General features: G+C 41.9%; 1 protein-coding gene across 1 annotated transcript in view; it reads left to right on the top strand.

The window, feature by feature from the left end:
* TBC1D19 (TBC1 domain family member 19) overlaps nt 1-27,328 on the top strand; it is a 197,616-nt gene that overhangs the window by 83,119 nt on the left and 87,169 nt on the right. Inside the window, exon 12 of the mRNA XM_040419011.1 lies at nt 22,952-23,026. Coding sequence (XP_040274945.1) covers nt 22,952-23,026 — 75 coding nt within the window. The remainder of the gene's footprint in view (nt 1-22,951; nt 23,027-27,328) is intronic.

Here is a 27,328-nt window from a genome sequence, read left to right as displayed (position 1 = left end):
GTTATTACTGGCACATAATGGGGAGGGGGGGCTGGTTATTACTGGCACATAATGGGGAGGGGGGGCTGGTTATTACTGGCACATAATGGGGAGGGGGGGCTGGTTATTACTGGCACATAATGGGGAGGGGGGGCTGGTTATTACTGGCACATAATGGGGAGGGGGGGCTGGTTATTACTGGCACATAATGGGGAGGGGGGGGCTGGTTATTACTGGCACATAATGGGGAGGGGGGGCTGGTTATTACTGGCACATAACCAGGCCCCCCTCCCTATTATGTGCCAGTAATAACCAGGCCCCCCTCCCTATTATTACTGGCACATAATGGGGAGGGGGGCCTGGTTATTACTGGCACATAATGGGGAGGGGGGCCTGGTTATTACTGGCACATGATTGGGGGGGGCTGTTATTACTGGCTGATGAGAGGCACTGGGGGCTGCTATGAGGCATGGGGCTCTTATCTGAGGTCTGATTGGGGGTCATTCATATTGGGGTCTGAGCTGAGGTGTGATCTGAGGTTTTATTAACATTGGGGATCTTATTGGGGCTGTTAGCTGAGGTCTGATTGGTGGTCTGACCTGAGGTGTAATGAAAAATATTTTTTTCTTATTGTACCCATTTCCAGCCCGGAGCCCAGAGCACTGATCCGGAGCAGCTTGGAGAAAAAGGCCTCACAGTCTCCCACACTCGTTCTGCCCGGCCAAGCCAGCCAGCACCCCTGAGTCTTCAGAACTGTAAGTAAATTATATATAAGGGGAGATTATCGTTTCGGCGGGGGGGAGGGGGGGGGGGGGGGAAAGTACCTGGAATTACTGAATAAGAATATACCCGGCGAGCGAAAATGCTGTCCCCCCCAGATTTTTGGGGGTTCCTACACCCATGATGACATACATGTACTGGTTCAGCACACAGGTCACATTCATGTGATAAGTAAATAGGACTAGTGTTGGAATAATGATTTTATTGTGGTTATTACAGTAACTACATGTACGTGTATACTTACATGGCAGCCTGTCTCTAGGTGATAAGAAATGGCTGTCTGTTTCTAGGTGATATTGTCATGTTGTTAATAAAGTTTAGCGTTAAAAGAAAAAACAAATACAAGTCTGCCACTACACAGACACTAGCAGACATGATGAGATGCTGCTGCAGGTAGTAATACTGTATATACTGTATATGTGCTGCTCCTCAATACGCTACTGTTCACTGGTTAGATACCTGGGCAGTTTAATGAAAGCCAGGCAGGAGCGGACTGGGAACTTAAAGTGGACCTGGAATGTAAATTAACCACCTCAGCCCCCCTAGCTTAAACACCCTTAATGACCAGGCCACTTTTTACACTTCTGACCTACACTACTTTCACCGTTTATTGCTCGGTCATGCAACTTACCACCCAAATGAATTTTACCTCCTTTTCTTCTCACTAATAGAGCTTTCATTTGGTGGTATTTCATTGCTGCTGACATTTTTACTTTTTTTGTTATTAATCGAAATTTAACCTTTTTTTTTTTGCAAAAAAATGACATTTTTCACTTTTTAGTTGTAAAATTTTGCAAAAAAAACGACATCCATATATAAATTTCTCTCTAAATTTATTGTTCTACATGTCTTTGATAAAAAAAAAATGTTTGGGTAAAAAAAAAATGGTTTGGGTAAAAGTTATAGTGTTTACAAACTATGGTACAAAAATGTGAATTTCCGCTTTTTGAAGCAGCTCTGACTTTCTGAGCACCTGTCATGTTTCCTGAGGTTCTACAATGGCCAGACAGTACAAACACCCCACAAATGACCCCATTTCGGAAAGTATACACCCTAAGGTATTCGCTGATGGGCATAGTGAGTTTATAGAACTTTTTATTTTTTGTCACAAGTTAGCGGAAAATGATGATTTTTTTATTTTTATTTTTTTTCTTACAAAGTCTCATATTCCACTAACTTGTGACAAAAAAATAAAAACTTCCATGAACTCACTATGCCCATCACGAAATACCTTGGGGTGTCTTCTTTCCAAAATGGGGTCACTTGTGGGGTAGTTATACTGCCCTGGCATTTTAGGGGCCCAAATGCGTGCAAAGTAGTTTGAAATCAAAATCTGTAAAAAATGGCCTGTGAAATCCGTAAGATGCTCTTTGGAATGTGGGCCCCTTTGCCCACCTAGGCTGCAAAAAAGTGTCACACATGTGGTATTTCCGTACTCAGGAGAAGTTGGGCAATGTGTTTTGGGGTGTCATTTTACATATACCCATGCTGGGTGAGAGAAATATCTTGGCAAAAGACAACTTTTCCCATTTTTTTATTCAAAGTTGGCATTTGACCAAGATATTTATCTCACCCAGCATGGGTATATGTAAAATGCCACCCCAAAACACATTGCCCAACTACTCCTGAGTACGGCGATACCACATGTGTGACACTTTTTTGCAGCCTAGGTGGGCAAAGGGGCCCACATTCCAAAGAGCACCTTTAGGATTTCACAGGTCATTTTTTACACATTTTGATTTCAAACTACTTACCACACATTAGGGCCCCTAGAATGCCAGGGCAGTATAACTACCCCACAAGTGACCACATTTTGGAAAGAAGACACCCCAAGGTATTCCGTGAGGGGCATGGCGAGTTCCTAGAATTTTTTATTTTTTGTCACAAGTTAGCGGAAAATTATGATTTTTTTCTTTTTATTTTTTTTCTTACAAAGTCTCATATTCCACTAACTTGTGACAAAAAATAAAAACTTCCATGAACTCACTATGCCCATCACGAAATACCTGGGGGTGTCTTCTTTCCAAAATGGGGTCACTTGTGGGGTAGTTATACTGCCCTGGAATTTTAGGGGCCCATGCTGGGTGAGATAAATATCTCGGTCAAATGACAACTTTGTATAAAAAAATGGGAAAAGTTGTCTTTTGCCAAGATATTTTTCTCACCCAGCATGGGTATATGTAAAAAGACACCCCAAAACACATTGCCCAACTTCTCCTGAGTACGGGGATACCAGATGTGTGACACTTTTTTGCAGCCTAGGTGGGCAAAGGGGCCCACATTCCAAAGAGCACCTTTCGGATTTCACCGGCCATTTTTTACAGATTTTGATTTCAAACCACTTCTCACGCATTCGGCCCCTAAAATGCCAGGGCAGTATAACTACCCCACAAGTGACCCCATTTTGGAAAGAAGACACCCCAAGGTATTTCGTGATGGGCATAGTGAGTTCATGGAAGTTTTTATTTTTTGTCACAAGTTAGTGGAATATGAGACTTTATAAGAAAAAAATAAAAATAAAAAAATCATAATTTTCCGCTAACTTGTGACAAAAAATAAAAAATTCTAGGAACTCGCCATGCCCCTAACGGAATACCTTGGGGTGTCTTCTTTCCAAAATGGGGTCACTTGTGGGGTAGTTATACTGCCCTGGCATTCTAGGGGCCCTAATGTGTGGTAAGTAGGTAACTGACCTGTGAAATCTGAAAGGTGCTCTTTGGAATGTGGGCCCCTTTGCCCACCTAGGCTGCAAAAAAGTGTCACACATGTGGTATCGCCGTATTCAGGAGAAGTTGGGCAATGTGTTTTGGGGTGTCTTTTTACATATACTCATGCTGGGTGAGAGAAATATCTCGGCAAAAGACAACTTTTCCCATTTTTTATACAAAGTTGACATTTGACCAAGATATTTATCTCACCCAGCATGGGTATATGTAAAATGACACCCCAAAACACATTGCCCAACTTCTCCTGAGTACGGCGATACCAGATGTGTGACACTTTTTTGCAGCCTAGATGCGCAAAGGGGCCCACATTCCTTTTATGAGGGCATTTTTAGACATTTGGATCCCAGACTTCTTCTCACGCTTTAGGGCCCCTAAAATGCCAGGACAGTATAAATACCCCACATGTGACCCTATTTTGGAAAGAAGACACCCCAAGGTATTCAATGAGGGGCATGGCGAGTTCATAGAGATTTTTAATTTTTTTTTCTCACAAAGTCTCCCTTTCCGCTAACTTGGGACAAAAATTTCAATCTTTCATGGACTCAATATGCCCCTCAGCGAATTCCTTGGGGTGTCTTCTTTCCAAAATGGGGTCGCATGTGGGGTATTTATACTGCCCTGGCATTCTAGGGGCCCTAAAGCGTGAGAAGAAGTCTGGAATATAAATGTCTAAAAATTTTTACGCATTTTGATTCCGTGAGGGGTATGGTCAGTTCATGTGAGATTTTAATTTTTGACACAAGTTAGTGGAATATGAGACTTTGTAAGGAAAAAAATAATAATTTCCGCTAACTTGGGCCAAAAAAATGTCTGAATGGAGCCTTACAGGGGGGTGATCAATGACGGGGGGGGGTGATCAATGACAGGGGGGTGATCAGGGAGTCTATATGGGGTGATCACCCCCCTGTCATTGATCACCCCCCTGTAAGGCTCCATTCAGACGTCCGTATGTGTTTTGCGGATCCGATCCATGTATCCGTGGATCCGTAAAAAACATACGGACATCTGAATGCAGCCTTACAGGGGGGTGATCAATGACAGGGGGGTGATCAATGACAGGGGGGTGATCAATGACAGGGGGGTGATCAGGGAGTCTATATGGGGTGATTACCCCCTGTCATTGATCACCCCCCTGTAAGGCTCCATTCAGACGTCCGTATGTGTTTTGCGGATCCGATCCATGTATCAGTGGATCCGTAAAAATCATACGGACATCTGAATGGAGCCTTAAAAGGGGGTGATCAATGACAGGGGGGTGATCAGGGAGTCTATATGGGGTGATCACCCCCCTGTAAGGCTCCATTCAGACGCCTGTATGTGTTTTGCAGATCCGATCCATGTATCCGTGGATCCGTAAAAAACATACGGACATCTGAATGCAGCCTTACAGGGGGGTGATCAATGACAGGGTGGTGATCAATGACAGCAGGGTAATCAGGGAGTCTATATGGGGTGATCAGGGGTTATATTGATATAATAAATGTCTGCGAGCAAAATTTGAAATAGGTGTATATTAGAAAATTGTTCAACATCCTATTCTCTACATAAATAAATGTCATCATTAAAACCGGAATACCTCTTTAACACGTGTTCCCACATTCTCCATCAGCTGTCAGCCTACACATTGATATCTCTTGGGGTTGCTGCTAAAGAGGTGAAAAGACTTTGGACAGCATGAACAGCTCTAGTTTGTGTTTCATTTTGCACTCTATTTCCAAAAAAACAGTGCTGAGAATCAAAGAGCACATGACGCTGCTGCTGTGGTTCATCACTTACTGCAGGGGCCTGTCTCGAAAGCTGGACGTTCATAGCAGGAGAGCCTCGACTTAACGATTCCAGCAGCAGACCTGTGCAGAATGCCCAGCAGCTCATATTGTTATCGGCAGAATATGTCTCTCAGTGCTAATTTAATAATCAGCTGGAACCGTTGCTTACTTTTATTGCCATGCTGTTTCTACATTAATTGATCCTCAGAAGGATAACAAGAAGTAATGCAAAGGAAAGAAAGATTAGAAGCCAATTATCCGTTTCCATCCGTCTCATCACTCAGCCTTGTAATATGCCAGCTATCTTCTGGACTAAAGGGCTGTGACTATCGGTCTTATTTCTAATTTGTTACTAATCGATTCCAACGTTTTACTTTAGCTCTTTCATACAATAGCCCGGATTTCCTCAGTATAATTTTGTACTGCTGCATCATCAATAGCACTAAAGTCTAGAAAACCGGGTCACCGCCCCTATAAAGGCTGTAGTTAGGGATTAGCGAATCGACTTCGAATGAAACGTCCAAAGTTGATTTGCATGATATTTAGTTTGAATACTGTACGGAGCGCTCGCTCCATACAGTATTAGAATGTATTGGCTCCTATGAGCCGAAGTTGTTACTTCGTGAAGTCTCGCGAGACTTCACATAATAACTTCATAAATCAATTTGTACTGTAAAAAAACATTTCCCGAACTCTGGTTCGGTTCCAAGGTACCACCAAGTTCGGGAAATGTTTTTTTACAGTAGAAATTGATTTATGAAGTTATTATGTGAAGTCTCGCGAGACTTCATGAAGTAATAACTTCGGCTCATAGGAGCCAATACATTCTAATACTGTACGGAGCGAGCGCTCCGTACAGTATTCAAGCGAAGTATTATGCGAATCGATGGATGTTTCATCCGAAGTCTATTCGCTCATCCCTAGCTGTAGTGACCACCATGTTGGTTGTCAAACAGCCTTCCGATAAACAGATGTATTACATTCAGCCTTTTCATAGTCCTATCTCTAGAAGGGAACCTAAACTTTTTCTGAAACCACAAAGGTACAGCAGCTTTTCTCAGAATGTTGTGCATCTTCGGTTTCATTGGTTCTGAAAAGGTTTCCAGCATGCGAAGCTTGGATCAATAGAAAAGCTGAGCAGAGCCGATGAGCCCTGAAGGCTCTGACGTGATTTCAGCAAAAGCTTAGGTCTCTTTTAACAATCTAACAATGTCTTCTCACGGACGTAAAAGGGTTGACTCAATTACATCAAACTAGCCCAAAGCCGGGAAATGTGCTAAAAAAAAAAAAAAAGAGGCTATAGTCACCAGTCCATTCCCCCACCGCTCTAATGTCGCCGCTCCGATTCTTCTTGCTGGGGGTTGTTTGCGTGGCTACAGTGATGACGTGCCTATATACCCCACAACCGCACCACAGCCAGTCAGTGGCCTCATGCTATATACTGCTGAGACTGGCTGCAAAGGTGACATGGGGTATACGGGCACATTGTAATTTCTCCCAGAGCCCAGTGAGAAGGATTGGAGGGGTGGCGCTGAAAATGAAGGAGAGGTGTATAGCCAGTTCCTGGCGTTGGGCTAGTTTTCAATAACTTGGGCAACCCCTTTAAGGACTGATGGCTAACAATGATCTTTTTGGTTTTCTTGCTGTTTAAAGGATACATTCATTATTAGACATATTCAGCCATGCCGTTGAGACATATCAGAAGATGTTAAGATGGGGTTCTGTGAGATGACACCCACTTTGGTATGGTACTGTGGTGAGTACAGGGATCCTTTGGCTTCTTTCAGCTTTATTTTAAGACTTCCTTATATGAAGCTTACATGGCGTTACAGTCCCATTAAAGGGGTTATCCCAAAAATAATTTTCACCCCAAAAGTCCTGACAGGATCTTAATAGCTGTTAGAGTAAATGATAGTGTTTCCAGCATACCCTTTTCATCACTCTTGTTCTCCTTGGTACTGCTGCTAATCTTTAATCTTGGGCGCCGTCTTTTTCCTGGCTATATACTGTAGTCCTGTCTTATTTTCCTTGCAGAAGGAGTCTAGTTATAATGCTAACCTTTCCGGTGACTGCAGTAAACTGAGGATCACTGTACATTGACCAGTGGAGTGAGTGACCTTGTGTGTCCACCACTACTCGGGCTCATTAGGTGCGCATTGCTATACACTATGAACACCGGATGGCGCAATACTATGTAGGTAAATGATATAATTATGACCCTTCACTCTGTCATTTTTTTTTAACAACCTGTAAATGGTAAATATTGTAAATTTCTTGATGATTTATACAATGAATATGATTTTTAATGGTGGGTCATCCCCTTTAAATTCAGTAAGTGTTCCGTCTCTTGCATGTACAGAAATCTCTGAATAGAGCTGACAGAAGTTGAAGTTCATTCTAGTGATTGTTCGTGAGGCTCGTGAGCCGATAACCCTACAAAGTACACATACTCCTTGAAAATATGCACTGTACGTTCATACAAAAAGGGATGTAATCGAGTTGTATTATAGGTTGTTTTCCTTCTGTATCCAGGCTAATCAAGAATGAACTAAGTGGATGTCCCTTGTGGATAACCCCTGTACATATATAATAAAGTGGTATTTCTACAGGATATGACCTAGATGTCTGATAGGATGTGGTGTCTTTCTCTGCTCCTTTCCATAGGAGTATCATATCTCACTTCTGTGGGTGTTTTTATTAAGATCTGGGCAATTGTGGGTTGGAGGACCTCCATTCTTGTGATGTGGGAATAAACCCTTTGAGGCATATGAATGTCCTTTGGGAAGGAAGGTGGTAGTCAGCTGCTTAGGATTACCTTTCTTCTTAAGGGCTCTTGCACACAACCGTATGTATTTTGCGATCCGCAAAAAACGGATCCGCTAAAAATACGGATGACGTCCGTGTGCATTCCGTATTTAACGGAACAGCTGGCCCTTCATAGAACAGTACTATCCTTGTCCGTGATGTGGACAATAATAGGCCATATTCTATTTTTTTGTGGAACGGAAATACGGACATATGGAAAAAGAATGCACACGGAGTAACTTCCATTTTTTTTGCGGACCAGTTGAAGTGAATGGTTCTGCATACGGTCCGGAATGGACACGGAAAGAAAATACGTTCGTGTGCAAGAGGCCTTAGCCAGAGGAACTTGGTGGGGCTTGGGTCATGAATGTCTTGTGAGAGACTGCGCAGCACAAACTAGTGTGTGTGTGTGTGTGTGTGTGTACCGTATTTTTTGCCCCATAAGACGCAGTTTCCCCCCCCCCCCCCAAAGTGGGGAAAAAATACCCCTGCATCTTATGGGGTGAATACTAATGAGCTTCCCTTATGGAAGCGCTCATTAGTGTGTGTGTGTGTGTGTATGTGTATGTGTGTGTATATATATATATATATATATATATATATATTTACAGTCAGGTCCATAAATATTGTGACATCGACACATTTCTAACATTTTTGGCTCTATACACCACCATAATGGATTTGAAATGAAACGAACAAGATGTGCTTTACCTGCAGACTGTCAGCTTTAATTTAAGGGTATTTACACCCAAATCAGGTGAACGATGTAGGAATTACAACAGTTTGCATATGTGCCTCCCACTTGTTAGGCTCAATTCACACCTGAGCGTTTTACAGCGCGTTCCTACGCGCTGTAAAACGCTCAACAAGGAGAAACCAATGCTTCCCTATGGGAATGGTTCTCACCTGGGCGTTTTACAGCGCGTACGATCGCGCTGTAAAACGCCCGACGCTCACACAAGTACAGGAGCGTTTTTTTGGGCGCTTGTCGCGCGTTCCCGTACATAGACTTTCGGGAACGCGCGACACTGTGTGCACACTTGTCTCTGTATGCGCGCTTGTAAATGTCCGTACAATCGCGCATACAGAGCGCTCCTTTCAGAACGCTCAGGTGTGAATTGAGCCTTAAGGAACCAAAAGTAATGGGACAGAATAATAATCATAAATAAAACTTGGTTGTAAATCCTTTGCAGTCAATTACAGCCTGAAGTCTGGAACGCATAGACATCACCAGACGCTGGGTTTCATCCCTGGTGATGCTCTGCCAGGCCTCTACTGCAACTGTCTTCAGTTCCTGCTTGTTCTTGGGGCATTTTCCCTTCAGTTTTGTCTTCAGCAAGTGAAATGCATGGTCAATCGGATTCAGGTCAGGTGATTGACTTGGCCATTGCATAACATTCCCCTTCTTTCCCTTAAAAAACTCTTTGGTTGCTTTTGCAGTATGCTTTGGGTCATTGTCCACTGTGAAGCGCCGTCCAATGAGTTCTGAAGCATTTGGCTGAATATGAGCAGATAATATTGCCCGAAACACTTCAGAATTCATCCTGCTGCTTTTGTCAGCAGTCACATCATCAATAAATACAAGAGAACCAGTTCCATTGGCAGCCATACATGCCCACGCCATGACACGCCCACCACCATGCTTCACTGATGAGGTGGTATGCTTAGGATCATGAGCAGTTCCTTTCCTTCTCCATACCCCTCTCTTCCCATCACTCTGGTACAAGTTGATATTGGTCTCATCCATAGGATGTTCTTCCAGAACTGTGAAGGCTTTTTTTAGATGTTGTTTGGCAAACTCTAATCTGGCCTTCCTGTTTTTGAGGCTCACCAATGGTTTACATCTTGTGGTGAACCCTTTGTATTTACTCTGTTGTGTTTTCCGTGGTCTTCCGGGTCTTTTGGTGTTGCTGAGCTCAACGGTGCATTACTTCTTTTTAAGAATTTTCCAAACAGTTGTTTTGGCCCCCGCCTAATGTTTTTGCTATCTCTCTAATGGGTTTGTTTTTGTTTTTTCTGCCTAATGATGGCTTGCTTCACTGATAGTGACAGCTCTTGACAGCAACAGATTCCAAATGCAAATAGCACACTTGAAATGAACTCTGGACCTTTTATCTGCTCATTGTAATTGGGATAATGAGGGAATAACACACACCTGGCCATGGAACAGCTGAGAAGCCAATTGTCCCATTACTTTTGGTTCCTTAACAAGTGGGAGGCACATATGCAAACTGTTGTAATTCCTGCACCGTTCACCTGATTTGGATGTAAATACCCTCAAATTAAAGCTGACAGTCTGCAGTTAAAGCACATCTTGTTTGTTTCATTTCAAATCTATTGTGGTGGTGTATAGAGCTCAAAATGTTAGAATTGTGTTGATGTCTCAATATTTATGGACCTGACTGTATATACTGTATATAATTATTATTTTTATTATTTACTTAATACTCGCATTCCCCATAAATGATCAGGCTCTTAGAACTCTATACTGCGCAGTTCCTCTCTTATTGGTCCTTAAAAATTGGCAACTGGACTGTACCATTCCTATGGTCAGCGGCGTGTGTCACTACCAGCTGGACTTGCCCACATAAAGCCACCTTTTCGTGTATGGATTTATTACCGGCATTTGCTAATACTTCTCAGCTTGCCTTTCAGATATATTCCCACTAGTGTGCAAATGTGTTACGGAAATTTACAGGCGTTATTGGAATATTACTTTTCTTCTTGCAAATAATTTCAGGCCATCGGTGACACCTCAGCATAACCAATTTACATTTAGACATAGTTTTACTGAACAGTATTTAGGCAAAATATAAACAGGTAAATTAATCCGCTTAGGTGAAATGTGCAGTTTATTTACCACTCATTAAAATATGAGATGACCGCAAAACTTGACCTTGCATCCTCCATCACCTCCTCTTATTTGACCAGCACATGTGTGGCCATCTCTACATTCATCCTCCACCAGAAGAGGCAGGATTGGGGTTGGACATCTGGAGATGTCTGCAGGATTAGAGGTGGAATCCACATCTATCAGACATTTATGGCCTGTCTTGTGGATAGGCTGGGTTCACATTACATTTTAGCCCACTACTTGACTGTCGGGGTACTGTAAATGTTTGAATATCCAAAAATCTTATTAGATGTATACCACAATAGATCCATTCACTTCAGTGAGGCAAATGGAACCAAAAAAGTTATTTTGAGACAGAATTTGGTGCCAGAATTGTGGCTCAAAATAGTGCCTTTTAAGCCACACACCTTCCATGTAAAGATCCCTCCTTCTCCCGTGAAGACACACACCATGGCAGTGGATTATTCTTTTTGGCTTACGATGTCTAAAATCAGAAGCACCAAAAATGTGCAAAAATTCAGGCACAAACACAGTAGTAAATATGGGCTAGCGTGTTGAATTACTTTTATTCTCTTTTTGCTTGGTGGTGTGTGGTGGGAGCAACAAGTCTGCCTTTTTTTTTTTCTTATAGATTATGGTAAAACTAATTCTATTTTTTTTTATGTTTTACTACTTTTGCGCAATAAAAGCTTTAAACAAAATTAAAATTAAATTATTTTTGTGCTGCTGCATTACAAGTGCCCTAATGTTTTTTATTTTTCCATTGACAAAAGCATTAATTGCCTTTTTTCTTTTTTTATATTACTCTATTCCTTGCGCAGAATAAATACCATAACATGTTAATTTCATGGTACGGGTTACTACGGATGTGATGATACCAGTTATGTGTAGGATATGTTACTTAGGATCAAATACATGACTAGGTCTCCAGCTGCCCTTGCAAACCATCAGCACATGTGCATAGCTAAAAATTGGAATATCAGCATGACAGGTTCCCTTTGATTTTACAAAGAGGCAAAAAAAACAAATGTGTGCTGTGTTATAACTACAAAATGCTTCTGGGAGCCAAATGGCACAGGGCACAGAAGAGCATTTGTACCTCTTTATCGTAGCAATGTTGGGGGTCTCAGCATTCAGTTTTCTGAAATAAAAATGTCCATGAAAGTGACATTTGCAGTCATTTCAGTTTTGCATTTGAAATTACTCTATCAGCATGCTGCAGCTTTAGCTTTTAACAATCCAGTAGTAGATGATCACTGAACATCAAGTAAAAATAGGACCCCTGGAAAGAAGCAATTTTCACATGTCAGCTTTTCTGATGAGCTACTGTCTTGTCAATTCATCCTGACTTTACCTTCGGTGGCCCTAAAGTAACAGGCAACTTCTCTGAACACGTTACACTATGGGATTTGAACAAAATTTGACTATGAATTTGTGGAAACCTGCAGCTACATGAAGTAGAAGAATTGGTAGTCATCTGTGGACAAATTGCCTTCAATATGTGATCCTAATCGGAAAAGATGCTTGAGGGGCACAAAGGGAATTTCTTTAACCACTTCACATCCAGGCCATTTCCCCCTTCCTGACAGAGCCATTTTTTTTGCAAATCTGACATGTGTCACTTTATGTGGTAATACCTTTAAAACGCTTTTACTTATCCAGGCCATTCTGAGATTGTTTTCTCGTCACATATTGTACTTCATGACAGTGGAAAAAATACCAAATTTATCAAAAATTTTGAAAAATTTGCACATTTCTCTACTTTTATAATAGATAGTAATGCCTCCAAAAATAGTTATTACTTTACTTTTCCCATATGTCTACTTCTTGTTTGGATCATTTTGTGAATGCCATTTTATTTTTTGGGTACGTTAGAAGTTTAGAAGCAAATCTTGAAATTTTTCTAAAATACACTTTTTAACCACCTCAGCCCCTATGGCTTAAACACCCTGAAAGACCAGGCCACTTTTTACACTTCTGACCTACACTACTTTCACCGTTTATTGCTCGGTCATGCAACTTACCACCCAAATGAATTTTACCTCCTTTTCTTCTCACTAATAGAGCTTTCATTTGGTGGTATTTCATTGCTGCTGACATTTTTACTTTTTTTGTTATTAATCGAAATTTAACGATTTTTTTGCAAAAAAATGACATTTTTCACTTTCAGTTGTAAAATTTTGCAAAAAAAACGAGATCCACATATAAATTTTGCTCTAAATTTATTGTTCTACATGTCTTTGATAAAAAAAAAAATGTTTGGGTAAAAAATAAAATGGTTTGGGTAAAAGTTATAGTGTTTACAAACTATGGTACAAAAATGTGAATTTCCGCTTTTTGAAGCAGCTCTGACTTTCTGAGCACCTGTCATGTTTCCTGAGGTTCTACAATGCCCAGACAGTACAAACACCCCACAAATGACCCCATTTCGGAAAGTAGACACCCTAAGGTATTCGCTGATGGGCATATTGATGTTCATAGAACTTTTTATTTTTTGTCACAAGTTAGCGGAAAATTATGATTTTTTTTTTTTTTTTCTTACAAAGTCTCATATTCCACTAACTTGTGACAAAAAATAAAAACTTCCATGAACTCACTATGCCCATCAGCGAATACCTTGGGGTGTCTTCTTTCCAAAATGGGGTCACTTGTGGGGTAGTTATACTGCCCTGGAATTCTAGGGGCCCAAATGTGTGGTAAGGAGTTTGAAATCAAATTCTGTAAAAAATGACCAGTGAAATCCGAAAGGTGCTCTTTGGAATATGGGCCCCTTTGCCCACCTAGGCTGCAAAAAAAGTGTCACACATGTGGTATCTCTGTATTCAGGAGAAGTTGAGGAATGTGTTTTGGGGTGTCATTTTACATATACCCATGCTGGGTGAGATAAATATCTTGGTCAAATGCCAACTTTGTATAAAAAAATGGGAAAAGTTGTCTTTTGCCAAGATATTTCTCTCACCCAGCATGGGTATATGTAAAATGACACCCCAAAACACATTCTCCAACTTCTCCTGAATACGGAGATACCAGATGTGTGACACTTTTTTGCAGCCTAGGTGGGCAAAGGGGCCCATATTCCAAAGAGCACCTTTCGGATTTCACTGGTCATTTTTTACAGAATTTGATTTCAAACTCCTTACCACACATTTGGGCCCCTAGAATGCCAGGGCAGTATAACTACCCCACAAGTGACCCCATTTTGGAAAGAAGACACCCCCAGGTATTTCGTGATGGGCATAGTGAGTTCATGGAAGTTTTTATTTTTTGTCACAAGTTAGTGGAATATGAGACTTTGTAAGGAAAAAAAATAAATTAAAAAAAATCATCATTTTCCGCTAACTTGTGACAAAAAATATAAAATTCTAGGAACTCGACATGCCCCTCACGGAATACCTTGGGGTGTCTTCTTTCCAAAATGGGGTCACTTGTGGGGTAGTTATACTGCCCTGGCCTTTTCCAGGGGTTCTAATGTGTGGTAAGTAGGTAAATGACCTGTGAAATCCGAAAGGTGCTCTTTGGAATGTGGGCCCCTTTGCCCACCTAGGCTGCAAAAAAGTGTCACACATGTGGTATCGCCGTATTCAGGAGAAGTTGGGCAATGTGTTTTGGGGTGTCTTTTTACATATACTCATGCTGGGTGAGAGAAATATCTCGGCAAATGACAACTTTTCCCATTTTTTTTATACAAAGTTGGCATTTGACCAAGATATTTATCTCACCCAGCATGGGTATATGTAAAATGACACCCCAAAACACATTGCCCAACTTCTCCTGAGTACGGCGATACCAGATGTGTGACACTTTTTTGCAGCCTAGATGCGCAAAGGGGCCCACATTCCTTTTATGAGGGCATTTTTAGACATTTGGATCCCAGACTTCTTCTCACGCTTTAGGGCCCCTAGAATGCCAGGGCAGTATAAATACCCCACATGTGACCCCATTTTGGAAAGAAGACACCCCAAGGTATTCAATGAGGGGCATGGCGAGTTCATCGAAAAAAAAAAATTTTGGCACAAGTTAGCGGAAATTGATTTTATTTATTTTTTTCTCACAAAGTCTCCCTTTCCGCTAACTTGGGACAAAAATTTCAATCTTTCATGGACTCAATATGCCCCTCACGGAATACCTTGGGGTGTCTTCTTTCCGAAATGGGGTCACATGTGGGGTATTTATACTGCCCTGGCATTCTAGGGGCCCTAAAGCGTGAGAAGAAGTCTGGAATATAAATCTCTAAAAAATTTTACGCATTTGGATTCCGTGAGGGGTATGGTGAGTTCATGTGAGATTTTATTTTTTGACACAAGTTAGTGGAATATGAGACTTTGTAAGAAAAAAATAATAATTTCCGCTAACTTGGGCCAAAAAAATGTCTGAATAGAGCCTTACAGGGGGGTGATCAATGACAGGGGGGTGATCAATGACAGGGGGGTGATCAGGGAGTCTATATGGGGTGATCACCCCCCTGTCATTGATCACCCCCCCTATAATGCTCCATTTAGATGTCCGTATGTGTTTTGCGGATCCGATCCATGTATCCGTGGATCCGTAAAAATCATACGGACATCTGAATGCAGCCTGACAGGGGGGGTGATCAATGACAGGGGGGGTGATCAATGACAGGGGGGGTGATCAATGACAGGGGGGTGATCAGGGAGTCTATATGGGGTGATCACCCCCCCTGGAAGGCTCCAGGGAGACGCCTGTATGTGTTTTGCGGATCCGATCCATCTATCAGTGGATCCGTAAAAATCATGCGGACATCTGAATGGAGCTTTACAGGGGGGTAATCAATGACAGGGGGGTGATCAGGGAGTCTATATGGGGTGATCACCACAGTCATTGATCCCGCCCCTGTAAGGCTCCATTCAGACGTCCGTATGCGTTTTGCGGATCCGATCCATCTATCAGTGGATCTGTAAAAATCATGCGGACATCTGAATGGAGCTTTACAGGGGGGTAATCAATGACAGGGGGGTGATCAGGGAGTCTATATGGGGTGATCACCACAGTCATTGATCACGCCCCTGTAAGGCTCCATTCAGACGTCCATATGCGTTTTGCGGATCCGATCCATCTATCAGTGGATCCGTAAAAATCATGCGGACGTCTGAATGGAGCTTTACAGGGGGGTGATCAATGACAGGGGGGTAATCAATGACAGGGGGGTGATCAGGGAGTCTATATGGGGTGATCACCACAGTCATTGATCACGCCCCTTTAAGGCTCCATTCAGACGTCCGTATGCGTTTTGCGGATCCGATCCATCTATCAGTGGATCCGTAAAAATCATGCGGACGTCTGAATGGAGCTTTACAGGGGGGTAATCAATGACAGGGGGGTGATCAGGGAGTCTATATGGGGTGATCACCACAGTCATTGATCACGCCCCTGTAAGGCTCCATTCAGACGTCCGTATGCGTTTTGCGGATCCGATCCATCTATCAGTGGATCCGTAAAAATCATGCGGACGTCTGAATAGAGCTTTACAGGGGGGTAATCAATGACAGGGGGGTAATCAATGACAGGGGGGTGATCAGGGAGTCTATATGGGGTGATCACCACAGTCATTGATCACGCCCCTGTAAGGCTCCATTCAGACGTCCGTATGCGTTTTGCGGATCCGATCCATCTATCAGTGGATCCGTAAAAATCATGCGGACGTCTGAATAGAGCTTTACAGGGGGGTAATCAATGACAGGGGGGTGATCAGGGAGTCTATATGGGGTGATCAGGGGTGATCAAGGGTGAATAAGGGGTTAATAAGTGACAGGGGGGGGGGTGTAGTGTAGTGGTGCTTGGTGCAACATATTACTGAGCTACCTGTGTCCTCTGGTGGTCGATCCAAACAAATGGGACCACCAGAGGACCAGGTAGCAGGTATATTAGACGCTGTTATCAAAACAGCGTCTAATATACCTGTTAGGGGTTAAAAAAATCACATCTCCATCCTGCCAGCGAACGATCGCCGCTGGCAGGCTGGAGATCCACTCGCTTACCTTCCGATCCTGTGAACGCGCGCGCCTGTGTGCGCGCGTTCACAGGAAATCTCGCGTCTCGCGAGATGACGCGTATATGCGTGACTGTGCCCAGCGCTGCCACCTCCGGAACGCGAATCTGCGTTAGGCGGTCCGGAGGTGGTTAAGGACCAGTTCAGGTCTGAAGTCACTTTGTGAGGCTTACATAATAGAAACCACCCAAAATGACCCCATTTTAGAAACTACACCCCTCAAGGTATTCAAAACGGATTTTACAAACTTTGTTAACCCTTTAGGTGTTCCACAAGAATTAATGGAAAATGGAGATGAAATTTCAGAATTTCACTTTTTTGGCAGATTTTCCTTTTTAATCCATTTTTTTCCAGTAACAAAGCAAGGGTTAACAGCCAAACAAAACTCAATGTTTATTTCCCTGATTCTGTAGTTTACAGAAACACCCCATATGTGGTCGTAAACTACTGTACGGGCACATAGCCGGGCGCCGAAGGAAAGAAGCGCCATGTTGTTTTTGGAAGGAAGATTTTGCTGGACATTTTTTTTTGACACCATGTCACATTTGAAGACCCCCCTGATGCACCCCTAGAGTAGAAACTCCCAAAAAAGTGACCCCATTTTTTAAAACTACGGCATAAGGTGGCAGTTTTGTTGGTACTATTTTAGGGTACATATGATTTTTGGTTGCTCTACACTTTTTGTGAGGCAAGGTAACAAAAATTGCTGTTTTGGCACCGTTTTTATTTTTTGTTATCTACAATGTTCACCTGACAGGTTAGATTATGTGCTATTTTTATAGAGCAGGTTGTTATGGACGCGACAATAGCAAATATGAAAATAATTTTTTTAGTGTCTCCAGATTCTGAAAGCCATATTTTATTTTATTTTTATTTTTTTGAACGACTGTCTTATGTAGGGGCTCATTTTTTTCGGTATAAGATGACTGTTTGATTGGTACTATATGACTTTTTGATCGCTTGGTATTACTTGGTATTTTTGTGATGTAAGGTGACAAAAAATGGCTTTTTTTACGCACTTTTTATTTTTATTTTTTTTACGGTGTTCACCTGAGGGGTTAGGTAATGTGATATTTTTATACAGCAGGTTTTTACGGACGCGGCGATACCTAATATCTATACTTTTTTTTATTTATTTAAGTTTTACACAATAATATAATTTTTTAAACAGAAAAAAATAATATTATATTAGTGTCTCCATAGTCTGAGAGCCATAGTTTTTTTTATTTTCTGGGAGATTGTCTTAGGTAGGATATCATTTTAGCGGGATGAGATGACGGTTTGATAGGTACTATTTTGGGGTGCATATGACTATCTGATCGCTTGCTATTGCACTTTTTGTGATGTAAGGTGACAAAAAATGGCTTTTTTTACACCGTTTTTATTATATATTTTTTTTTACGGTGTTCACCTGAGAGGTTAGGTCATGTGATATTTTTATAGAGCAGGTTCTTACGGATGCGGCGATACTTAATATGTATACTTTTTTTTATACATGACCCAGCCGCATGGGATCGCAGACCGATTCACTTAAATGGGTCCGCGATCCCTTCGTTCCGCAAAAAGATAGAAGTTGCTCTATCTTTTTGCGGTGCGGAGGCACGGAACGGAACCCCAGGAAGCACTCCGTAGTGCTTCCATAGTGTTCCGTATCTCCAAATTTGCGGACCCATTGAAGTGAATGGGTCCGCATCTGTGATGCGGAATGCACACGGAACAGTGCCCGTGTATTGCGGATCCGCAAATGCTGTCCATTGCCGGTCCGCAAATGCTGTCCGCAATACTGCAACAAGCAGCACACGTTCGTGTGAATGAGCCCTTAGGTAGGGGCAAATTTTTTGCGGGATGAGGTGACTGTTAGATTGGTACTATTTTGGGGGGCATACGCCTTTTTGATCGCTTGGTGTTGCACTTTTAGTGATGTACGGTGATAAAAATAATTTTTTTTTTTAGCACAGTTTTTTTTTTTTTTTTTTAACGGTGTTCACCTGAGGGGTTAGTTCATGTGATATTTTTATACAGCTGGTCGTTACGGACGTGGCAATACCTAATATGTCTACTTTCTTTTATTTAAGTTTTACATGTTTTAGTGTCTCCATAGTCTGAGAGTCATAGTTTTTTTATTTTTTGGGCGATTGTCTTAGGTAGAGTATCATTTTTTGCGGGATGAGCTGACGGTTTGATTGGCACTATTTTGGGGTGCATATGACGCAACATATGCCTTTTTGATCACTTGGTGTTACACTTTTTGTGATGTAAGGTGACGACAATGGCTTTTTATTTTTTACACCGTTTTTATTTTTTATGGTGTTTATCGGACAGGGTGGATCATGTGATATATTTATATAGCCGGCCATCACGGACGCGGCAATACCAAATATGTCTATTTTATTTATTTTTTCCTATTTATTTATTTTATTACTTAATTGGGGATTTTGAATTTTTTTTATTACATGTGAAACCTTTTTTTTTTTTTTTTATAAAACACTTTATTTTTAATTTTTTTAATTTTACACTTTGTGTCCCCCATAAGGTCATACAAGACCTCTGGGGGACATTTGACTTCATTTATTTTTCACTATTGATTTCTCCTGTAACTGGGGCTGACATAGTAGCCCCAGTTACAGGGGAACTGGGGCTACTAGAGAGGCTGTACAGCAGAGAGGCCCCAGAGAGGCTGTACAGCAGAATACAGCCTCAGTGCAGGGCTGATCGAGGTCTGTGAAAGACCCGACAGCTCCTGCACTCTCCCAGCCCCTGCGGTCACATGACCACCGTGCCGGAATAGGAAGCGCATAGCGCTTCTTCATCTGTATACACAGCGCTCGGTGAGTGCTGTGTATTCAGTGATCTAGAGGGCAGGGACACCTGGGAACTGTCCCTGCCTTCCCTCTGGGTTGCCCTGCTGTCACTGACAGCGGGCAACCCGCTCTGCAGCTGCACGATTAATGTGCAGCTGCGATCTCTGAATGGACGTTCCAGAACGTTCATTCAGAGTTAAACATCCACTCATAGGACGTTTATATCCTATGGGCGGATGTGAAGTGGTTAATGCTGCGACATGTCTTTAGAAAGTATGACTGTGCGAAAGAGACATACCCATGGCTAGTAAAAAGCAAGAAGACCTAAGGTGGCTCTTCACCCTTGAACACCCCTCTCCAAGTGCTGTCACTACTCCTACATTAGCTGTGGGTGTACTGCCTTTTTTAAGCACCTCCACCTCATGCCCTTAAAGAGGACCTGACACCGCTCCTGACATGCCTGTTTTAATAGCTTCATGCATTTCCAATGTAATAACAATTCTGGATTATCTATTCTTATGACTCTATGTTGTGCCATTCCTTTATTATTTATACTAGAAGTTATGAATGAACTGCTAGCAGTCTGCAGTAAGGCTACAGAGGGGAGGTAACCAGTTAGGGGTGTGTACCTGCACAGTCTGAAAATGGCAGCACTGATTGGATAGAGTGGGTCTGTGCAGGGACACACCCCTAACTGGTTAACACCACTCTGTACCCTTACTGCAGACTGCTAGCTATTCATTTATAACTTGTAGTAGAAATAATAAAGGAATGGCACAACATAGAGCCATAAGAATAGATGATCCAGAATTGTTATCACATGGGGGATGCATAAAGCCATTAAAACAGGCATGTCAGGAGAGGTGACAGGTCCTCTTTAAGTGTAACCCATACCTACCACATTGCACCCTTGAACACTATTGTGTTTTTCCTTTATTCTGTATAGTTCTAATGTTATTTGCTGATTTCTTTTATAAAATATCTTCATAGGGGTCCAAGCCCAATCATCAGCATAGAATTAAATTATAACATTTCTGAATGCCTACAGACTTTACTAGGAGAAACACATGAGCTTATGGCATACTGTTCTCACATTCAACTTAAAGTGGTTTTCTGGTCCATGCATTAATATCTGATTGCCGCTGTTTGAAGGGTCCATTGCATTTGTGTAAGCCCTGTCCCCTCTTCATTGTTTATATTGGGCTGTCTACATGCATGCCATCTAGGTAATAGCGACGGTGAAGGATATTGCAGCCTTGTGCCGTTCACTTGAAAGAGATTGCAATATGCTACACCGCAGCTACTAACTAGTCAGTGTGCCAGCAGTCAGACCTCCACCAATCTGATATTGATGGCCTTTTGTAAGGATAGTCATTAGACCATGAAATGGTGACTACTCCAAAGCACCATCAGCTTCTAACTACATTTAACTTACCCATTGTATCCCAGAAATGCTTGATCACAGGCTCGAAACGTATTGAAGCGTCCTCCATTTATTTGTACACTTTAACCGTGTACTTCATTAGACGGTTAAAATTGTCAATATTTCAAACTGCATTGTTCCCAGACCTGACTTTAGGTATCAGTCCTCTTTAAAGGCTATGTACACCTTTTGCGGGCAATTTTTTTTGGGCTAAAAATCATTTTTGCAATTGGTCTTTTTTAATATTATTCAGCAGTTCTGTCACAAAGTGCAAAGAAAAAAAGGGGGGTTAGTCAGCACTTCCCAGTGTGCAGGTGCACATCGCCATGGCTATGCAACAGCACTCTGCAAACACAAATCATTATTTACCGTATTTATTTTATACACTCATATAGCGCTACTATATTCTGCAGCACTTTACAGACATTAGCATCACGCTGTCCCCAGTGGAGCTCACAATCTAAGGTCCCTATCAGTATGTCTTTGGAGTGTGGGTGGAAAATGGAGAACCCAGAGGAAACCTACACAAACACGGGGAGAACATACAAACTCCATGCAGATATTGTCCTTGGTTGGATTCGAACCTAGGACCCCTGCAAGACATTAGTGCTAACCACTGAGCCACCGTGCTTCCCCTAAAGTAAATAGAATAGTGCCATACTCAGAGTGGGCTCAACATGCATGTGGAACCTACCAAAAGAGGTAGTATTTAGCGTAGGTTCCTGCCCTAAACAGATCGCCTTGCCGGTGGCCAACAGTCACAAATAATTTTGTACAAAATGTATTTGCCAAGAATGTCACATTGCCTGAAGTCCACACAGTCCAATTCACTATAATGGGGACCTGTGGAGATCCAACCACAGCACGACAAATATGCTGAGAGAGGCGGCCCGACAAAAACTGCTGCATGCAAAAAGAAAAATTCAAATCCCGCCCTTTTCTATGCAGAGCACACCATAACTGAAAATAAAAATGCACGATTCACCAGTTTTTGGTCACCTAGTCCCCCCAAAAAATTGAATAATAAATGATTAAATAGTCGTATGTACCCCGAAATATAGTAATGCAAAGAACAAAAGTTTCTTCAAAAATGTTTTATTTAAATAATAAAACATAATAAAAACTATATAAATTTGATATCTCTGTAATTGTACTTCCCCACCGAGTAAGGTCATGTCATTTTTAGCGTTCAGTGAATGGCGTAAAAACAAAACACAAAAAACCTTGGTGACCTTTTTTTTTCATTATTTTATTTTTTATTCACTGCACAAAGAATTTTTTTCCATTTTCTAATCCAAGCTATGGTAAAATAAACAGTGCCATTAAAAAATACAATTTGTCCCACAAAAAACAGGCCCTTACAAAGCTATGTGAACAGAAAATTAAAAAATGAAGGCAGGGTATGAAAAACAAAAATAAAAAAATAAAATTAGGCTGTGTTAACCCCAGTGGGATCATGTAGATAGTCACCTTTGTGTAAAGTACAATTCCAATTGTATGCCACGGGCATTTGTGTGAAGGGATGTCAAGTCCACTCTGAGCCCAGTACAAGCATCAGTGGTTAGTATAGAGGGGTGTGTGATGTTGGGTGATAATTATACGGCCACCTTGTGGTTAAGACTGTGTGATAGTTTGTAAGGACACTGTAATTGAGTGACTAAAGCAGCCAATCAGCTCCCTGTATTTTAATGGCATAAGATATAATTTTTAATGGTTTACCATATTGTGTCTTCCCAAATGCATGATTATTCTCCTGCTACCAATGTGTCCTATCTTTTTTCAAAATCTCTGACTTTTTTTTTTTTTTTAGGACATCTTGTACTATGAGCAGCTTAAATCGAATGTGATACAGCATGACCTTTTATCTGACAGCCTGATTTATAAGGTTAGTAATCTGGGTTTATTGCTTGTCAGAAGTCAAGAAACACTTGTATGCCATTAAATTCATGTGACTGAATGTATTTAAAACTGATTTGAAGGTGCTGTCATAGAGCAGATCTAAGGAATCCAGGTGCTGTGCTGTATTTATATCTAAAAAATACAGGACGGGACTGCTTAATATTACAGAGATACAGTCCCCATATGCTAAAAACTAATCTTTTTTTCATTATAATAGTAATAATGTCAATCTCGTGTATGGGAGGAAAACACCACACCGAGCATAGGAGGGAAAGGGGATACAGGAATAAGGCTTGGAAACTGTCGATAAACACCTCAATCCCCACAGTCTTGGACTCTAGCACCACCTCAGAAGTCAGGAGAAATCGAGTACTACCAGACAAAGAGAAATGCACATTTTCTGACTCTCCTTCCACCCCTTCAAGAGTCAGATGGAAATTTAACGTCCCCGTTTTTTTTTTCTTTTTGAGTCTGAATGCATGGACATGCATCGATAAAATGTCCTTTCTGTCCGCAGAAAAAACACACTCCCTACGACCAGAATGCTTAAAAGTGAATCTGGGAGTAGCTCCCCCTAACTGCATGGGTTCGTCCCCCCCAAAGTGTCAGAGGAAGACAATACGCTATGTGATAGTACGTCCTGAGAGTGTGGGCCCCTAGATCTCTCTCTCAGGCGTCTATCAATGTGTACTGCAAGAGACATAGCAGCTTCCAAAGACTCGGGATTCTCAAGAAAGGCCAAAGCGTCCCTTAGCCTCTCTGATTATCCCTGACAAAACTGACTACGGAGAGCCGGATCGTTCCACTCAGTATACGTAGCCAACCTCCTAAACTCAGAGCAATAGAGGTCAGTAGAACGCTCTCTCTGACGAAGGCCATGTAGCTTGGTTTCGGCCAGGGAGGTCCGATCCGGGTCATCATAGATGAGACCCAAAGCTTTGAGAAATTCATCCACTGACCAGAGAGACTGCGATCCGGTCAGCAGAGAAAAAGCCCTTGACTGAGAGTCCCCCTTAAGCAACTAAATAACCACACCAGTTCTCTGATTCTTATCCCGAGATGAGTGTGGACGTAGCCTAAAATACAATTTGCATGCCTCCCCGAACAAAATCAAATTAGTATAACGGAAAAAAGGGTCATTGCTTCTCTTACCCAAAAGAATGTAATAAAATGTGATCAAAAAGTCACACACACTTCAAAACGGTATCAATAAAAAGTACAGATTGTTCCGCAAAAAATGAGCCCCTAAACAGCTCAGTAAAAAGTTATGGGGGTCAGAATATAGTGATGTATAAAAAATGATTTGAGCAGGCACCCAGTTCCGATCACTGCCCGCCGCGCGGCGGTGATTGGAAATTCATAGGACGTACAGCTACGCCCTGTTTCCTTAAGACCAGGACGTACGCCCTATGTCCCAAACAGGTTAAATTTATTTTTACACTATTTAAACATAAAAAACCTATACATATGGGGTATTGTTGTAATCATACTGACCCAGAGAATGAAGGGCATGGGTCAGTTTTGCCGTAAATGAAACACTGTGGGAACCAAACCCGTAAAACAGTGGAGGAATTGCGTTTTTTTTTTTCCATTTCTATTTGGAAGTTTTTTCCAACTTCCCAGTACATTTTATGCCATAATTAATGGTGGCATTAGAAAGTACAACTTGTCCTGCAAATAATAAGCCCTCGTACAGCTATGTGACCGGAAATATAAAAAAGTTATGGCTCACGGAAAATAGGCACGCGAGAGCCTACCGGAATAAAACTACTACATGTCCGACATTTATTCCGGCACCCTCTCGCCGTGCGCTGCCGTGCCTCCCTGGAACTCCGCCCCGCCCCCATTATAGCCAATGGGGACTTAGCGGCAGTCCGAGGCACACGGTCACTAGCGGCATGACGGATCCAGCAGGCTGTTTACCCGACGGAACAGCCTGCCGGAGGTCCGTGCCGCTAGTTTGAAAGTAGCCTTAGTTAAAGTGAGGATTCAGTTTTGCACATATATTTTTATATAAAGTGTGTTTTTTTGTTGCTTTACCTTTTTACATTGGCTCCTCAGAAATTAAAGGGAACCTGTCACAATTTGGATGGAGTCTAAGGAGCTGAGCAGATTGATTATATAGATTTGTGGGACAAGATTCAGTAGAAATTCGAATTTATTCAGTAAAAATCTAGCATGCCCGATCCTAGATTCCCCCCCCCCCTTTTTTTTCGGGATGGTTGTGACACCCCCAATATAAATTAGATAATGTGCGTTCTTAAGCCTTGGCGAGCCAGTGTCCAAGATCATGAAAAACTAAAAAAGATTTGTTTTCTAAATGTTACTAATAAAACATTCAGGTCTAAAAATGTGACCGTCTTTGCCCAGATCATTTATGGGTATGATTTATTTTACATTTATTTTACCATTTAAAAATTTCACATTTCATGATTATCCAGGACAAATGTTTGTATGCATTTCAAGCTACAGAAAAGACACCGTGATCACAGCCCTGGAGCATTGTGTGTTATTTACTTTCATGCTGTCAATTAAGAATTTAAAGCATATGGTAATTAAACATGATTCTTCAAGAGATAAGCAGAAGTCTTATAGGTTTATTTGAACGTACTGGCTGCAGGCAATCTAGTGTGCATCCTGTGCATCCTAAATGCATTTATTTTATCTACATTGCCCATAAAAAGTGTTTACACCTGCACTTTTACATGTTTTATGTTATAACAGCAGGAAAAGTAATAGCTTTCAAAGTGCTAACAAATACAGGTCCATTCATATTATGATCACGTAAAGACCATCTGTCAGCAGATTTGTACCTATAAAACCGGCTGACCTGTTACATGTGCGCTTGGCAGCTGAAGACATCTGTGTTGGTCCCATGTTCATATGTGCCCGCATTGCTGAGAAAAATGATGTTTTATTATATGGAACGGGGGCGTTGCGTTTCTCCCAGAGGCCCTGCCCTCTCCACTTTGATTGACATAGCCAGGCATGATGACGTTTACACTGCCTGGTCCAGTCAATCAAAGTGGAGAGGGCTCAGCAGTTACAGAGAGAGCAGAGCCTCTAGGTGTAATGACGACGCCCCCGTTGCTCCTAGAGGCTCATTTGCATATATTTAAACTAAATTTTTCTCAGCAATGCGGACACATATGAACATGAGACCAACACAGATGCCTTCAGCTGCCAAGCGCACATGGAACAGGTCAGCCAGTGTCATAGGTACTGATCTGCTGACAGGTGTTGTTTAAAGAAGCACATCAGCAATTTTTTGGGCATCTAAGGGTACTTTCACACTAGCGTTATTCTTTTCCGGCATAGAGTTCCGTCCTAGGGGCTCTATACCGGAAAAGAACTGATCAGTTTTATCCTAGTGCTTTCTGAATGGAGAGCAATCCGTATGCTTCAGGATGTCTTCAGTTCAGTCTTTTAGACTTTTCTGCACAGAGATAATACCGCAGCATGCTACGGTTTTATCTCCGTCCAAAATTCCGAAACACTTGCCAGCATTTTTTCCAATTGAAATGCATTAATGCCAGATCCGGCCCCGAGTGTTCCTGCAAAACGGTTCTGGCATTGCGGTCTGCGCATGCTCAGACCGCAAAAAATGTGAAAAATAAATAAATGACGGATTCGTTTTTCCAGATGACACCAGAGAGACGGATCCGGCATTTCAATGCATTTGTCATACTGATCAGGACCCTGATCCGTCTGACATATGCCATCAGTTTACATACTGTTTGACGGATCCGGCAGGCAGTTCCGGCGCCGGAACTGCCTGCTGGAATCCTCTGCCGCAAGTGTGAAAGTACCCTAACGCTAACTCACCAGCAATATTCTAGCAGTGTAAATTGTTTCATTCCAACTTAGCTGCATCCAAACATTTTGAGCCCTTTCATTTTGGGTATCTGTGGCATGTAATCCCCGTCTTGACCACTAGTCCAGAGCTTGTTCGCACTTCAGGAAGTGAAGGGGGGTGCTTTAGTGTAGGGACCTGCACCCACAGATCCAAATTGAAATGATCCAAATTGAAAGCACTGCACTCTTCAAATAGATGCTCAAACAGTTTAAATTTGATTACAGAACATACATTTTAAGAGTAATTATACATGTGTAAGAGATTGCCAGAAGTCTGTGCACAGTGACCTGTGACTAGAGCTCTGACGCCTCCCTCCTCCGCCATGCTTTGCCCTTCTTGTTTCACTCCTTGCATACAGTGCTGTTGGGTATATCATTTCTTTCCTGTTTTGGAGTGTAGTTATATAGTAGGTAAGTACATACTGTTCCATGA

Source organism: Bufo bufo, chromosome 2, assembly GCF_905171765.1.
Source record: "Bufo bufo chromosome 2, aBufBuf1.1, whole genome shotgun sequence".
Taxonomy (NCBI): domain Eukaryota; kingdom Metazoa; phylum Chordata; class Amphibia; order Anura; family Bufonidae; genus Bufo; species Bufo bufo.
The sequence above is the reverse complement of the archived record's forward strand: the minus strand, read 5'-3'. Positions and strand labels throughout refer to the sequence as shown.